The sequence below is a fragment of the Dermacentor variabilis genome, chromosome 6, assembly GCF_050947875.1.
Source record: "Dermacentor variabilis isolate Ectoservices chromosome 6, ASM5094787v1, whole genome shotgun sequence".
NCBI classification, from domain to species: domain Eukaryota; kingdom Metazoa; phylum Arthropoda; class Arachnida; order Ixodida; family Ixodidae; genus Dermacentor; species Dermacentor variabilis.
Genome location: NC_134573.1, coordinates 141,096,881 through 141,114,352, shown reverse-complemented (window position 1 = coordinate 141,114,352; position 17,472 = coordinate 141,096,881). Strand labels below are relative to the sequence as shown.

The window sequence follows — 17,472 nt, the reverse complement described above, 5'->3', positions numbered from 1 at the left end:
GTAGAAAACGCCGGAGCTCCTGATCCGGGGTATAATATCAGTAAGGAGGAGGAGGCCGATCTCATTGTGGGCTGTCACCGCTAACAAAATTTTTGTCATTACGGTAGAACACCTCGCCCCCTTGACGGGCTTCCGGTGTACAACCGCAATTTCCGTCGTAAGGAACCGAAAAAGAAAAAGTTAAAATGTGAAAGACGGAGCTAAAGACAGGTGGCAAGCACGCGAACGGGCCACGCGCCAGCGCGAGCCTGGAAGGAAAGAAGCAGAAGGAGTTCCTGACGGCGGTCGCCATAGCTTCGCGATGCGCCAGTTCTTCCAGAACCTCTGCTCGCTCGGCTCCCGTGGGCAGCGCAACCAGCTGGACCGGCATCAGCCGCCTTCGGGCGCCGTCTCCGGGTCGACCACCCCCGTGGCAGCCGTGCACTCGCGTTCGCTCGCCCATTCGATATCGGGCTTCGCCGTGGACCTCTACCGGCAGCTGTCGCTTGCCACCGGTAATGCTGGCAGCCAACCTGGTATCAGCATTGACAACGGCGGCAGCAAGGAGGGTGTGGCCACTGCCACTGTGGCCCCGGCCAACCTGGTATTCTCGCCGTTGGCAGTGGCTGCCGCTCTGTCCATGACCCTGGCGGGCGCCCGCTACGGCACGGCCAAGGTATGCCACCCTGAACATGACATTTGCGACTTTTCATTTTAGTTTGCGCTAATTCAAGGTCCTGGACGTCGAAGCCCTAGAAAGAATATCGCGGCCGTACTCGGAGTGCCCTAAATGATTTACTATTAAAGCAACTTTCTGTGAACCAGCTTTGGTTTAGTATCCCGGGAGCTGTACGGCGTTGCGGAGTCAGAGAGCGTGACCGCGGTAGGTGGTCACGTGGGAGCAGGGCATCGCGTCGTTTTCTCACTCGCTCCGGCTCGCGCACGCTGGTCTGCTATATGCTGCTGCATCGGAACGAGCATTGGATAGCAGCATAGATGACCGGGCGAGCCGGTGTATACCAATACGTCGCGACGATCCTGCTCCCACGGGATGACCACCTTCTGTGTTATGACGTCGCGACGCACATACGTCTCGGCGAAATTCCCAACTCCGGATATCAATGTGCCTCCAATGGAGATTCAGAACCGAAGATCGTCTTTGTATTGTAGGTGTCGTGTAACACGTTTGTGCAAGAGTGTGAGTGAGTGAGTGAAAAACTATTAGCTCTAGTTTCGCTGGTCTTCTGCTGTCTTCAGATGGCTTCGTCCATCTTCTAGCACAACGGTCGGTTGCCCTTAGTCCAGGGCTCCGCTGGATGTTGCTGCCAGTTGTGCTCGCAGAATCAGGCCTTCTTGGTCGACCTGGCGATCGCTGGAGAGCACTCCCTCCCATTGCTCCGCACTCGGGTTTGGTATAACGGGTACCACGTCTATCTTCTGGCATGTCCACGTTATGTGATACAGCGTGGGTGTTTCGTGGACGAACAATTGTGTGTGTGAGTTAGAGCGTGTACGACGATGAGCATAACGGCGACGGACGATGACATATGACCACTAATCTATGGTACTCCGGCGAACAAACGCCTTACAAAGTTATTTTTTTTTTCGTTTTGACGTGGGCAGGTCGCGAAGGTTGTACGATTCGCGCATTCCATTCCTGTGTTTGTGGCGCGTGCACACGTGCTCATTTTGTAGTAGTCTCACAGCGCCAGTCGGCCTTGGCACGAGACAATTATGCACATGTCAGTGGCATAAAAATTTGGAGGATCCCTGACTGCTTCTCACGCTTCCCGGCAATTGCAGCTTGTGTAACCGTAATTATTAGTAAAGCAATGAACGGCGCTAGTCAATTGGTGGACGTTCATGTTTGTATTGAGCTTAGTGTTACACTGGCGAACATAAGGGACACGACACGTCCGCGTCTTGTCCCCTATGTTCGTCAGTGTTGAAAGTAACCGTGATGTTTACCTGGAGACGCTAGCGGCGAACGCTATGCACGAAGGCGAGCTTTCTGGTAGAAACGCGGCCTCCTGCGTGGGCCGCGATGCGGCGGTGGCGAGCGCCATTTGGAGGTATTGCAAGTAACCGGGCGCGCCGCTTCATGGCCTTTGAGATTTGCGTGCACCGGCGTTCCCCAGTCCTTGAGGCCATGAATTCCGCTCTATGAATGGTAGAAACGCTGGAAAAGGGGTTTGTGTTTTGAGTCTCCGCGTAAGAGAATTATGTTTTCTGGTATATTCAAATTACAATACGACGCTATCATGTCTGTAGGTTGTGTGTAATTCGTACATTACGATTTTTCTTTCGTATTTTACCCTGAGAAATTCAATAAGTTCAGTAACTTCCTTTCGCTTCATGGCGTGATTGGGTATGCGTGGTTTTTGAAATTGTTGTTGCCGAAACGGTGGTTGGTGCGGGACCTTTAACGCTATCGCGTAATAGGTAGAGCAACGACCTTCTCTGCCGGTGGTCCTTTGTTCGATCCCACCGTCGTCAGACGCGTAATATATTTTATCGAAGATGCCAGAAACGAGGCGAGAATAGCACCTATGTATACACCTATGTACCTGCAGAGTGCCTCGCATAAAAAAAAAAAAGAACGATCCATCGAGCATCGCATACCGGCATCGCACCTGCAGGAGCTGGCTTCGGCGCTTCACGTGCGCGACGACGACCAGGTCCACGGCCAGTTAGCCGCGCAGCTGTCGCAGTCCGCGAACCGCGCGCTGAAGGTCGCCTTCGAGGTGAACAACTGCATGTACGCCGACCGGCGGTACCACGTGCTCGAGGGCTACCTGTCCTTCCTGCGTGACACGTACGGCGACGGCAGCGTGTGCTTCGTGGACTTCGCCGAGCACCACCGCGAGGTGCGCGCCGAGGCCAACGAGCGCGTGGCCCGGCTCACCGCCAACGCGGTGCGCGAGCTCCTGGCCGCCGACAGCATCGGCCCCGGCACGGCGCTGGCGCTCGTGAGCGCCGCGTGCTTCTGCGGCGCCTGGGAGTCGCCCTTCCAGGTACAATCGTCGAGAGTGCGCCGTGTGTGTGCGATCGGTGCGATTCGACCGCCACTGCGTTCCACTCCCTTTTAGGCATGCACATTTAGCTTGTGGTACAGCCGCCCTGATTTTTAATAATATAGCGCGAGCGTCGACTGAACTGCTGGTGAGCGCCTTATAACGGCGATAAGCGTGCAACAAGAGCGTGCAACAAGGCGAGTGCAACAAGGCAACAAGGCTCGTGCGCGAACTCTCGCCTTGTTGCACGCTTATCGCCGTTATAAGGCACTCACCAGCAGTTCAGTCGACGCTCGCGCTATATTATTAAAAATCAGGGCGGCTGTACACGTGACCATATACAGCCGTGGACGGCAGGTGGTTACGGCCAACGTTACTGACCTAGTCTATAGTAACGTTGGTTATGGCATCCCCCTTGAAACGAGGTGGCGACAAATAGGCGCCTTGCCATGGCCTGAGCTAATCGTCTTTTACTAAGTCTGTTTTAGGCTCTTCAATTTCTCTATATTTGTTCTTTTCATTCAAAGCTCTATCTGTGACCTGTAAAGGCACCTACGCCTGTAGCGAGCCTGGCTCCCTCTACTCCGGCAGATGATGATGAAATGGCGCTCTTTTCCTATTTAAAAGAGCGGTCATGGTACTGAGTCGTCTCCCGCCTCTCCCCGTCCTCTTTTTGTGGGATCGCTAGTATAACTGTATAATTGACGTATAGAAGTCTTGAATACATATAGGCCGCGCGCCGACCTCACGCAGCCTGGGTTCACGGGGCCCGACGAGTTCTACGTGGACCCCGAGACCGTGGTGCGCGTGGACATGATGACGCAGATGCACTCGTTCGCCATGTCCCACTGCGACCAGCTGCAGGCCACCGCGCTCGAGATGCCGCACGTGGGCGGGAAGACCGCGATGATCTTCATCCTCCCCGACGAGATGGGCGGGCTGCGCGCGCTGGAGCAGAACCTGACCGCGGCCCTCCTGTCGGACCTGGTGCGCGGCCTGCGCGAGAAGCCCAACGTGATGCTCAAGCTTCCCAAGTTCGTGGTGCAGCAAAGCCTGAGGCTGCGCGACACCCTGGGCGCCATGGGCGTCCGCGAGCTGTTCACAAGGCGGGCCAACCTGTCGGGCATCTTCGAGACCGGAAGCCCCGCTCTGTGGGACGTCTTCCACGGCGCCTTTCTGGACGTGAACGAAGAAGGCACGGTGTCCGCGGCGCCCGGGACCGACTGCGTGGCCGGGAGCGGGCCCGGGATGGGCGAAATCACTCATTTCGCCGTCAACCGGCCCTTCATGTTCCTCGTCGGCTCCAGGCGGACGACCTTCTTCTTCCTGATGGGCTCCGTGCGAAGACCGTGAACCCGCGCCGTGACCCGCGTCTGGTGCCGCCCCAGCGCGCAGGGCAGATCGCGGGCAAATCGTCCAATTCCGCCACGTCTGCGTTTTGGGCCAATCAGACGTGACGGGATGACGAATTTGGCAACATGGCGGTGGCGGTACCCGAGCGTCGCCTTCTGCGCGCCCGCCTCCGGCAGCTGCAGGGCCGGTGCGCACGATGACGCCTGCGCCTACCTGTCCGTGGAAGACGTCCTCTTCGTTCCTGCAGTGACGCACCACATGCGTTCACCGCTGCTCATAGTGGCGACTGCGTTGCCGTTTAATAAACCGAAACGCAATTCTGTATGCAAAGGCGTCATCTGTGGCAGCCGCAGGATCTCGCGGATGGCCGCGTGGGAGCGAATTTGTGTAGCGACGACTGCAAGCGGTTTGAACATGCAGCAGCACTGATCGCTTTGGCTAACAAAAAATATTTTAAAGCCGTCCGATTTCTTGAGTTTAGCTAATAGCTATCGTTTTAAACGATACCCGAATATGTATAATTGTCGTTTAAGTTAGTCTGAGCTCTAACCTACTTATCGTTTAAAAATATATTGACTACGTTGCAGAGCGATTTTCCGTAAGCTGAACAAACGCGCAATGTCACTGGCATTGCGATCTGAGTTGTACGTGAAATATCTAAGGGCATACCGGCGAACATCGAGTGCGTGTTTTAATGATTTGTTGCAGTAATTTCATGTACATGGTCATGGCTCCACGCATTCCACTGTAAGGAAATCGCGTAATTGACGCGGGAGAGAAATGTCGTAGACGGCGCGCCAAAAGCAGCCGTCAATTCATACTTTATTTTTATGAACACCACGAACACGTCCGTGTGTTGCCGGCGACAGACGTGCACGCACTGTAGCAGACATCTGCTAGGTAGGTAGTGCCATTTTGTGGATCGTTTCGAACTGGAATATAATTTCCCATTTACTCTGGCCTGAGAAATCGCAGTTGGCCGAGAACAAGCCGTTTATACACCCACAGCCATCAAGGCATCTTAATGACACGTCTAGAGATTCCAGACGGTACCGAAGTATGCTCGAGCATACTTCGAGCATACCTTCTACATTTTTCCAGTACAAGCCGTTTATACACCCACAGCCATCAAGGTGTCTTAATGACACGTCTAGAGATTCCAGACGGTACCGAAGTATGCTCTAGCATACTTCGAGCATACCTTCTACATTTTTCCAGTACCAGCCCAGCGGCGCCCAAACCGGGGGTCACTGAGAGGGCGCCATTTTCCCATGCTGTTGGACACAGCTTATGGGGCGCGCATGGTTCAGGTCACGTCAACTATCGTCCCTGGCACGTGATCGCACATCACGCAGAAGGCAAGAATCGGGCATGGTTGTGGCAGTAGCACCCAGCTAAATTTTCCACGGTCTAGCGTCAACCGTGAGTAAATGTCTGGTAATGTGCCAGTAATACTTGTGGCTGGGCCAGTCGGTTCTACAGCATGGTTCCGCCATGCTGTAGAACCGAATTAAGCCCTCATGGCCATGTGTTCACAAACCAGTTCCTACACCAAAGCTGCTTCTAAGAACAGACGCCGGCTAATCGTAATACCGAACAGTACATACCGAACGTTGCAATTGTGCACTTAGCTTGTGCGCTTGTCACTCGGAACACACACACACACACACACACACACACACACACACACACACACACACACACACACACACACACACACACACACACACACACACACACACACACACACACACACTCCCGACCTCTCGTGTATACTATCACGTGACCGCAGGTATGGACAGTGCAGCAGGACCATCAGTATTTCTCTAGTCGACGTATGCCTTTCTCCATTCAGGAGTATTATATGAACCTATTGTCTTGATAGATTGTATAGCGTGTAAAAATCTAGGCTTGGTATTCACACACGCAACGAAAAAAGGCTCACGCTATAGCTATTCATAAGAGAAAACTCAAGCCAATCCTGATGCTGAGCACATCATTAGTGAAGGCTGCCGTACGATGGTAAAGAAAAGAACACTTATATGAACAAAAGCTTTGTGAACTGACATGTTTCTCGTTGGCCGGCAACGTTCGGTATGTACTGTTCGGTATTACGATTAGCCGGCGTCTGTTCTTAGGAGCAGCTTTGGTGTAGGAACTGGTTTGTGAACACATGGCCATGAGGGCTTAATTCAGAGTGTTTCATATTTAAGAAATGTCATTGGCAGGCCGCCTAGGCTAATAGCATATGTTCGCTGTAAAGATTGGCACGTATGGATGGATACAACTTTCTTGTACCTCCGGCAAGGTTTAACGCGACCAGGGCTCAGGTCTCCCACGGGGGAACGTCAAGGCCCTACCTCAACGCCGCCTCACGGGCTTGCTGGACTGCCCACGTCTGGATTCCGAGGTCTGAGCTGCGCAGAGCGGCGGCCCACCTCGACGACAGGGTCTCCGGAGCAACGGCCATCCTTCCTAAAACTACATTGCACTCCCACAGCATGTGTTTGAGTGTTGCTGGTCCTTCCTGGCACAATTTGCACGTGTCGCCCTGATACTTACCTGGGAAGATACGTTTCAGACGGAATGGATTAGGGAAGGTGTTCGTCTGGAGTTGTCTCCAGGTGACGGCCTGCCCCCTGTTCAGTTTGGGACTCGGCGGTGGGTACATTTTTCTGGCGTTTAGATATGCACTGGTTAAGTCGTTATATCTGGTGAGCCTGTCCCGTTCTGGGCGAGGGGTGTTCGCTATCGTGCCAGAGGCGTTGCCCTGTTCGGCGCGGCGGGTCTTATTCTTTACTTAATATATATGTGCTTGTTGGTGAGCCATGGTACAGATGAAGCAGAGTACTTGAAATATGCACGTTCACGCACGCATGAAGAAGGAACTGCAAAGGCGCTAGAGTGCAACTACTCCTACACTGTAACTACTGTAGTTGAAGTCTAGCTCCTGTGCACGTGTATTTCCTTTTTCTTGCGTGCGTGAACGTGTCGATTTCAAGTGCGCTCCTTCATCAATATCAAGCCTATTATTTATACGAACCCTTTTTGACAAACCACTGTATCGCACGAACTATCTGTGGATAACTGGCCGTAACGCCTAATTCACATAGCCCTTCATTCGTAAGAGCTGCCGTTGGCAGGCCGCCTATATATGCTAATAACATGTTCGCTATAGCGGTTGGCCAGCGTCTGTTTTTCAAGAACCTTCTTATGAACAGCTCTACTGTATGAGCTGTTTTGTGAATAATGGCCCTGGTTATCGCTTTTTCTGTGAGCTTCGGCACAAAAAACCAAGTCGCAGTTGGCAGTCACCACATTTTTGCTTTATTCAAACACATCACGGCGACACCAGAAACATACAAAACACATTCATACCTTTACGCGGACCATTTAATTGAATGGTGAACACATAAATTACGTGAGCCTAGTGATTAAGTTTGAGTGGGTTGCCCCGGGCTGACTAGAGAGAAAGCGATATGGAATGCAACGTGATGTTTTTTTGTTGTTGTTTTTTCTTTCATTGAGCTCTGCGCTTCCCTACCTTGTTTAGCTGCTCTCGAAGATGAGTTTGCCGTGTACGACACAAGTGTTACGTGAATGATGCGTTCAGCGAGCGTTGTAAACGATGCACATTTGGAGTTAGCGGTGCCGCCTTTCGGCAGGACGCTATGTATAACAAGGAGCATGTGGCAACCTGTGAAGATGTGCGGGTGGCTATGCTATCGCCTGGGCACACATTATGTCACGATGGATTAAGGAAGCGGGACGTACTGGCGTCGTGCATGTAACACGACACCATTTCAAGTTAGCGACTTTCAGATGATGGGGCGTTCAAAACATCGTTTGAACCGAACCGCGCACGATGTGTTTCCAAGCCGTTACGACAGCTGTTAAAGCTGTTAAAACAAGCTGTTACGAGATTGGTTAATCGCGCACCATTCCCGCCGCGCACGACTTTTAGTTTTCGAGCGTACTCGTGCAGCCTAAAACGCGTTACTACGCTTGGCTTCGCCAAACAACGCAGTAGAGTTAGTATAGTGCAGTGTATAGTTACGCGGCATCACACGTGTACGTATATACGTTAGAGCGGAGATCATGCTGACATTGAATTAGCTTTGCCGCACAGGATGAGAGGTGGTGATGACTCGCACTTGGGAAAACGTACGGTGGCCCCCTCGTACCCTTGATATCATCGGTCCCTTTGGAGAAATCTCCCACAACACACACGCAGAAAGCCTTCAGGTGGGGTATGCGGGCTGAGGTCTCGCACTTTCTTTTTTTCTTTTCGTGAGCGTACCTGCAGCAGTTGGCACCGAGTAGCACGATGTTTTCCTGACCCACAAGTGCGTAAAGACATCCACGAATGTTTTGTAGAAAACGCCGGAGCTCCTGATCCGGGGTATAATATCAGTAAGGAGGAGGAGGCCGATCTCATTGTGGGCTGTCACCGCTAACAAAATTTTTGTCATTACGGTAGAACACCTCGCCCCCTTGACGGGCTTCTCGTGTAAAACCGCAATTTCCGTCGTAAGGAACCGAAAAAGAAAAAGGTAAAATGTGAAAGACGGAGCTAAAGACAGGTGGCAAGCACGCGAACGGGACACGCGCCAGCGCGAGCCTGGAAGGAAAGAAGCAGAAGGAGTTCTTGACGGCGGTCGCCATAGCTTCGCGATGCGCCAGTTCTTCCAGAACCTCTGCTCGCTCGGCTCCCGTGGGCAGCGCAACCAGCTGGACCGGCATCAGCCGCCTTCGGGCGCCGTCTCCGAGTCGACCACCCCCGTGGCAGCCGTGCACTCGCGTTCGCTCGCCCATTCGATATCGGGCTTCGCCGTGGACCTCTACCGGCAGCTGTCGCTTGCCACCGGTAATGCTGGCAGCCAACCTGGTATCAGCATTGACAACGGCGGCAGCAAGGACGGTGTGGCCACTGCCACTGTGGCGCCGGCCAACCTGGTATTCTCGCCGTTGGCAGTGGCTGCCGCTCTGTCCATGACCCTGGCGGGCGCCCGCTACGGCACGGCCAAGGTATGCCACCCTGAACATGACATTTGCGACTTTTCATTTTAGTTCGCGCTAATTCAAGGTCCTGGACGTCGAAGCCCTAGAAAGAATATCGCGGCCATACTCGGAGTGCCCTAAATGATTTACTATTAAAGCAACTTTCTGTGAACCAGCTTTGGTTTAGTATCCCGGGAGCTGTACGGCGTTGCGGAGTCAGAGAGCGTGACCGCGGTAGGTGGTCACGTGGGAGCGGTGCATCGCGTCGTTTTCTCACTCGCTCCGGCTCGCGCACGCTGGTCTGCTATATGCTGCTGCATCGGAACGAGCATTGTATAGCAGCATAGATGACCGGGCGAGCCGGTGTATACCAAAACCTCGCGACGTCCTGCTCCCACGGGATGACCACCTTCTGTGTTAGGACGTCGCGACGCACATACGTCTCGGCGAAATCCCCAACTCCGGATATCAATGTGCCTCCAATGGAGATTCAGAACCGAAGATCGTCTTTGTATTGCAGGTGTCGTGTAACACGTTTGTGTAAGAGTGTGAGTGAGTGAGTGAAAAACTATTAGCTCTAGTTTCGCTGGTCTTCTGCGGTCTTCAGATGGCTTCGTCCATCTTCTAGCACAACGCTCGGTTGCCCTTAGTCCAGGGCTCCGCTGGATGTTGCTGCCAGTTGTGCTCGCAGAATCAGGCCTTCTTGGTCGACCTGGCGATCGCTGGAGAGCACTCCCTCCCATTGCTCCGCACTCGGGTTTGGTATAACGGGTACCACGTCTATCTTCTGGCATGTCCACGTTATGTGATGCAGGGTGGGTGTTTCGTGGACGAACGGTTGTGTGTGTGAGTTAGAGCGTGTACGACGATGAGCATAACGGCGACGGACGATGACATATGACCACTAATCTATGGTACTCCGGCGAACAAACGCCTTACAAAGTTATTTTTTTTTTCGTTTTGACGTGGGCAGGTCGCGAAGGTTGTACGATTCGCGCATTCCATTCCTGTGTTTGTGGCGCGTGCACACGTGCTCATTTTGTAGTAGTCTCACAGCGCCAGTCGGCCTTGGCACGAGACAATTATGCACATGTCAGTGGCATAAAAATTTGGAGGATCCCTGACTGCTTCTCACGCTTCCCGGCAATTGCAGCTTGTGTAACCGTAATTATTAGAGTGTTTTAGTTGAGCGTCTTTACGGTACGCTCCGCTCCAAGCTGCCCCGCTAATATTTATCGAAGATGCCAGAAACGAGGCGAGAATAGCACCTATGTATACACCTATATGTACCTGCAGAGTGCCTCGCATAAAAAAAATAAAACGATCCATCGAGCATCGCATACCGGCATCGCACCTGCAGGAGCTGGCTTCGGCGCTTCACGTGCGCGACGACGACCAGGTCCACGGCCAGTTAGCCGCGCAGCTGTCGCAGTCCGCGAACCGCGCGCTGAAGGTCACCTTCGAGGTGAACAACTGCATGTACGCCGACCGGCGGTACCACGTGCTCGAGGGCTACCTGTCCTTCCTGCGAGACACGTACGGCGACGCCAGCGTGCGCTTCGTGGACTTCACCGAGCACCACCGCGAGGTGCGCGCCGAGGCCAACGAGCGCGTGGCCCGGCTCACCGCCAACGCGGTGCGCGAGCTCCTGGCCGCCGACAGCATCGGCCCCGGCACGGCGCTGGCGCTCGTGAGCGCCGCGTGCTTCCGCGGCGCCTGGGAGTCGCCCTTCCAGGTACAATCGTCGAGAGTGCGCCGTGTGTGCGCGATCGGTGCGATTCGACCGCCACTGCGTTCCACTACCTTTTAGACTGCACCTTTAGCTTGTGGTATACGTGACCATATACAGCCGTGGACGGCAGGTGGTTACGGCCAACGTTACTGACCTGGTCTATAGTAACGTTGGTTATGGCATCCCCCTTGAAACGAGGTGGCGACAAAAAGGCGACTGGCCGGCCTGAGCTAATCGTCTTTTACTACGTCTGTTTTAGGCCTTCAATTTCTCTATATTTGTTCTTTTCATTCAAAGCTCTATCTGTGACCTGTAAAGGCACCTACGCCTGTAGCGAGCCTGGCTCCCTCTACTCCGGCAGATGATGATGAAATGGCGCTCTTTTCCTATTGAAAAGAGCGGTCATGGTACTGAATCGCCTACCCCCTCTCCCCGTCCTCTTTTTTACGGAATCGCTAGTATAACTGTATAATTGACGTATAGAAGTCTCGAATATATATAGGCCGCGCGCCGACCTCACGCAGCCTGGGTTCACGGGGCCCGACGAGTTCTACGTGGACCCCGAGACCGTGGTGCGCGTGGACATGATGACGCAGATGCACTCGTTCGCCATGTCCCACTGCGACCAGCTGCAGGCCACCGCGCTCGAGATGCCGCACGTGGGCGGGAAGACCGCGATGATCTTCATCCTCCCCGACGAGATGGGCGGGCTGCGCGCGCTGGAGCAGAACCTGACCGCGGCCCTCCTGTCGGACCTGGTGCGCGGCCTGCGCGAGAAGCCCAACGTGATGCTCAAGCTCCCCAAGTTCGTGGTGCAGCAAAGCCTGAGGCTGCGCGACACCCTGGGCGCCATGGGCGTCCGCGAGCTGTTCACAAGGCGGGCCAACCTGTCGGGCATCTTCGAGACCGGAAGCCCCGCCCTGTGGGACGTCTTCCACGGCGCCTTTCTGGACGTGAACGAAGAAGGCACGGTGTCCGCGGCGCCCGGGACCGACTGCGTGTCCGGGAGCGGGCCCGGGATGGGCGAAATCACTCATTTCGCCGTTAACCGGCCCTTCATGTTCCTCGTCGGCTCCAGGCGGACGACCTTCTTCTTCCTGATGGGCTCCGTGCGAAGACCGTGAACCCGCGCCGTGACCCGTGTCTGGCGCCGCCCCAGCGCGCAGGGCAGATCGGGCAAATCGTCCAATTCCGCCACGTCTGCGTTTTGGGCCAATCAGACGTGACGGGATGACGAATTTGGCAACGTGGCGGTGGCGGTACCCGAGCGTCGCCTTCTGCGCGCCCGCCTCCGGCAGCTGCAGGGCCGGTGCGCACGATGACGCCTGTGCCTACCTGTCCGTGGAAGACGTCCTCTTCGTTCCTGCAGTGACGCACCACATGCGTTCACCGCTGCTCAAAGTGGCGAGTGCGTTGCCGTTTAATAAACCGAAACGCAATTCTGTATGCAAAGGCGTCATCTGTGGCAGCCGCAGGATCTCGCGGATGGCCGCGTGGGAGCGAAATTGTGTAGCGACGACTGCAAGCGGTTTGAACATGCAGCAGCACTGATCGCTTTGCCTTACAAAAAATATTTTAAAGCCGTCCGATTTCTAGAGTTTAGGTAATAGCTATCGTTTTAAACGATACCCGAATATTTATAATTGTCGTTTAATTAAGTCAGTCTGAGCTCTAACCTACTTATCGTTGAAAAATATATTGACTACGTTTCAGAGCGGTTTTCCGTAAGCTGAATAAACGCGCGATGTCACTGGCATTGCGATCTGAGTTGTACGTGAAATATCTGAGGGCATACCGGCGAACATCGAGTGCGTGTTTTGCTGATTTGTTGCAGTAATTTCATATACATGGTCATGGCTCCACGCATTCCACTGTAAGGAAATCGCGTAATTGACGCGGGAGAGAAATGTCGTAGACGGCGCGCCAAAAGCAGCCGTCAATTCATACTTTATTTTTATGAAGAGCACGAACACGTCCGTGTGTTGCCGGCGACAGACGTGCACGAACTGTAGCAGACGTCTGCTAGCTAGGTAGTGCCATTTTGTGGATCGTTTCGAACTGGAATATAATTTCCCATTTACTCTGGCCTGAGAAATCGAAGTTGGCCGAGAACAAGCCGTTTATACACCCGCAGCCATCAAGGCATCTTAATGACACGTCTAGAGATTCCAGACGGTACCGAAGTATGCTCGAGCATACTTCGAGCATACCTTCTACATTTTTCCAGTACAAGCCGTTTATACACCCACAGCCATCAATGCATCTTAATGACACGTCTAGAGATTCCAGACGGTACCGAAGTATGCTCGAGCATACTTCGAGCATACCTTCTACATTTTTCCAGTACAAGCCGTTTATACACCCACAGCCATCAAGGCATCTTAATGACACGTCTAGAGATTCCAGACGGTACCGAAGTATGCTCGAGCATACTTCGAGCATACCTTCTACATTTTTCCAGTACAAGCCGTTTATACACCCACAGCCATCAAGGCATCTTAATGACACGTCTAGAGATTCCAGACGGTACCGAAGTATGCTCGAGCATACTTCGAGCATACCTTCTACATTTTTCCAGTACAAGCCGTTTATACACCCACAGCCATCAATGCATCTTAATGACACGTCTAGAGATTCCAGACGGTACCGAAGTATGCTCGAGCATACTTCGAGCATACCTTCTACATTTTTCCAGTACAAGCCGTTTATACACCCACAGCCATCAAGGCATCTTAATGACACGTCTAGAGATTCCAGACGGTACCGAAGTATGCTCGAGCATACTTCGAGCATACCTTCTACATTTTTGCAGTACAAGCCGTTTATACACCCACAGCCATCAAGGCATCTTAATGACACGTCTAGAGATTCCAGACGGTACCGAAGTATGCTCGAGCATACTTCGAGCATACCTTCTACATTTTTCCAGTACCAGCCCAGTGGCGCCCAAACCGGGGGTCACTGAGAGGGGTCACTGAGATTTTCCCAGGTAGTTGGACACAGCTTATGGGGCGCGCATGGTTCAGGTCACGTCAACTATCGTCCCTGGCACGTGATCGCACATCACGCAGCAGGCAAGAATCGGGCATGGTTGTGGCAGTAGCACCCAGCTAAAGTTATCCACGCTCTAGCGTCAACCGTGAGTAAATGTCTGGTAATGTGCCAGTAATACTTGTGGCTGGGCCAGTTGGTTCTACAGCATGGTTCCGCCATGCTGCTGAAGAAATGTATGAGGCTATGGCTCGTGCATGCGACAGGAGTCCCGAGTTCGGTGTCTGAGTTGATCATCATTGTGAACTTGCTTCGTTATTTAAATTGAGGCCCCGATGGTTTACAACAATGTTCAGAATAGCACAGTTGACGACTGCAATTCTCCACGACAGGTTTAAGTGCGCTTCGGAAACTTAGCTTGTGCGCTTGTCACTCGGAACGCGCGCACGCGCGCGCGCGCGCACGCACGCACGCACGCACGCACGCACGCACGCACGCACGCACGCACGCACGCGCACGCACACACACACACACACACACACACACACACACACACACACACACACACACACACACACACACACACACACACACACACACACACACACACACACACCCGACCTCTCGTGTATACTATCACGTGACCGCAGATATGGACAGTGCAGCAGGACCACCAGTATTTCTCTAGTCGACGTATGCCTTTCTCCATTCAGGAGCGTTATATGAACCTATTGTCTTGATAGATTGTATAGCGTGTAAAAATTTAGGCTTGGTATTCACACACGCAACGAAAAAAGGCTCACGCTATAGCTATTCATAAGAGAAAACTCAAGCCAATCCTGATGCCGAGCACGTCATTAGTGAAGGCTGCCGTACAATGGTAAAGAAAAGAACACTTATATGAACAAAAGCTTTGTGAACTGACATGTTTCTCGTTGGCCGGCAACGTTCGGTATGTACTGTTCGGTATTACGATTAGCCGGCGTCTGTTCTTAGGACTAGCTTTGGTGTAGGAACTGGTTTGTGAACACATGGCCATGAGGGCTTAATTCAGAGCGTTTCATACTTAAGAAATGTCATTGGCAGGCCGCCTAGGCTAATAGCATATGTTCGCTGTAAAGATTGGCATGTATGGATGGATACAACTTTCTTGTACGTCCGGCAAGGTTTCACGCGACCCGGGCTCAGGTCTCCCACGGGGGAACGTCAAGGCCCTGCCTCAACGCCGCCTCACGGGCTTGCTGGACTGCCCACGTCGGGATTCCCAGGCCTGAGCTGCGCAGAGCGGCGGCCCACCTCGACGACAGGGTCTCCGGAGCAACGGCCATCCTTCCTATAACAACATTGCACTCCCACAGCATGTGTTTGAGTGTTGCTGGTCCTTCCTGGCACAATTTGCACGTGTCGCCCTGATGCTTATCTGGGAAGATACGTTTCAGACGGAATGGATTAGGGAAGGTGTTCGTCTGGAGTTGTCTCCAGGCGACGGCCTGCCCCCTGTTCAGTTTGGGACTCTGCGGTGGGTACATTTTTCTGGCGTTTAGATATGCACTGGTTAAGTCGTTATTTCTGGTGAGCCTGTCCCGTTCTGGGCGAGGAGTGTTCGCTATCGTGCGAGAGGCGTTGCCCTGTTCGGCGCGGCGGGTCTTATTCTTTACTTAATATATATGTGCTTGTTGGTGAGCCATGGTACAGATGAAGCAGAGTACTTGAAATAGACGCGTTCACGCACGCATGAAGAAGGAACTGCAAAGGCGCTGGAGTGCAACTACTCCTACACTGTAACTACTGTAGTTGAAGTCTAGCTCCTGTGCACGTGTATTTCCTTTTTCTTGCGTGCGTGAACGTGTCGATTTCAAGTGCGCTCCTTCATCAATATCAAGCCTATTATTTATACAAACCCTTTTTGACAAACCACTGTATCGCACGAACTATCTGTGAATAACTGGCCGTAACGCCTAATTCACATAGCCCTTCATTCGTAAGAGCTGCCGTTGGCAGGCCGCCTATATATGCTAATAACATGTTCGCTATAGCGGTTGGCCAGCGTCTGTTTTTCAGGAACCTTCTTATGAACAGCTCTACTGTATGAGCTGCTTTGTGAATAATGGCCCTGGTTATCGCTTTTTCTGTGAGCTTCGGCACAAAAAACCAAGTCGCAGTTGGCAGTCACCACATTTTTGCTTTATTCAAACACATCACGGCGACACCAGAAACATACAAAACACATTCATACCTTTACGCGGACCATTTAATTGAAAGGTGAACACATAAATTACGTGAGCCTAGTGATTAAGTTTGAGTGGGTTGCCCCGGGCTGACTAGAGGGAAAGCGATATGGAATGCAACGTGATGTTTTTTTTTTTTTTTTTCATTGAGCTCTGCGCTTCCCTACCTTGTTTAGCTGCTCTCGAAGATGAGTTTGCCGTGTTCGACACAAGTGTTACGTGAATGATGCGTTCAGCTAGCGTTGTAAACGATGCACATTTGGAGTTAGCGGTGACGCCTTTCGGCAGGACGCTATGTATAGCAAGGAGCATGTGGCGACCTGTGAAGATGTGCGGGTGGCTATGCTATCGCCTGGGCACACAATATGTCACGATGGATTAAGGAAGCGGGACGTACTGGCGTCGTGCATATAACACGACACGATTTCAAGTTAGCGGCTTTCAGATGATGGGGCGTTCAAAACACCGTTTGAACCGGACCGCGCACGATGTGTTTCCAAGCCGTTACGACAGCTGTTAAAGCTGTTAAAACAAGCTGTTACGAGATTGGTTAATCGCGCACCATTCCCGCCGCGCACAACTCTTAGCTTTCGAGCGTACTCGAGCAGCCTAAAACGCGTTACTACGCTTGGCTTCGCCAAACAACGCAGTAGAGTTAGTATAGTGCAGAGTAGAGTTACGCGGCATCACACGTGTACGTATATACGTTAGAGCGGAGATCATGCTGCCATTGAATTAGCTTTGCCGCACAGGATGAGAGGTGGTGATGACTCGCACTTGGGAAAACGTACGGTGGCCCCCTCGTACCCTCGATATCATCGGTCCCTTTGGAGAAATCTCCCACAACACACACGCAGAAAGCCTTCAGGTGGGGTATGCGGGCTGAGGTCGCGCACTTTCCTTTTTTCTTTTCGTGAGCGTTCCTGCAGCAGTTGGCACCGAGTAGCACGATGTTTTCCTGACACACAAGTGCGTAAAGACATCCACGAATGTTTTGTAGAAAACGCCGGAGCTCTGCGCTGCAGAGCAAGTAGCACAGGAGGTTCGAGGTACGGGAGTGAATACTATGTGGCCACCTATGTTTTACAATTACTATGTGGTAATTGGTGCTGCTGAAGAAGCATTAGCGAGCTTTAGCGTACCGTTACCGCTCCACCTTCGCTCTCTCCGCAAC

At 52.7% G+C, this 17,472-nt stretch overlaps 2 protein-coding genes across 2 annotated transcripts; both read left to right on the top strand.

The window, feature by feature from the left end:
• Positions 1–143: 143 nt before the first annotated feature.
• LOC142585344 (ipis-1-like) lies at positions 144–4,670 on the top strand. Its single transcript, XM_075696048.1, has 3 exons — positions 144–655; positions 2,619–2,993; positions 3,747–4,670. Exons 1-3 carry the CDS (start codon positions 302–304, stop codon positions 4,344–4,346), a joined length of 1,329 nt encoding a protein of 442 aa, XP_075552163.1. The 5' UTR covers positions 144–301; the 3' UTR covers positions 4,347–4,670.
• A 3,610-nt stretch (positions 4,671–8,280) lies between these two features.
• LOC142585343 (iris-like) lies at positions 8,281–12,647 on the top strand. The gene is made up of 3 exons (XM_075696047.1): positions 8,281–9,374; positions 10,708–11,082; positions 11,604–12,647. The coding sequence occupies exons 1-3, from the start codon at positions 9,021–9,023 to the stop codon at positions 12,201–12,203; spliced, it is 1,329 nt and encodes a 442-aa protein (XP_075552162.1). The 5' UTR covers positions 8,281–9,020; the 3' UTR covers positions 12,204–12,647.
• Positions 12,648–17,472: the final 4,825 nt, after the last annotated feature.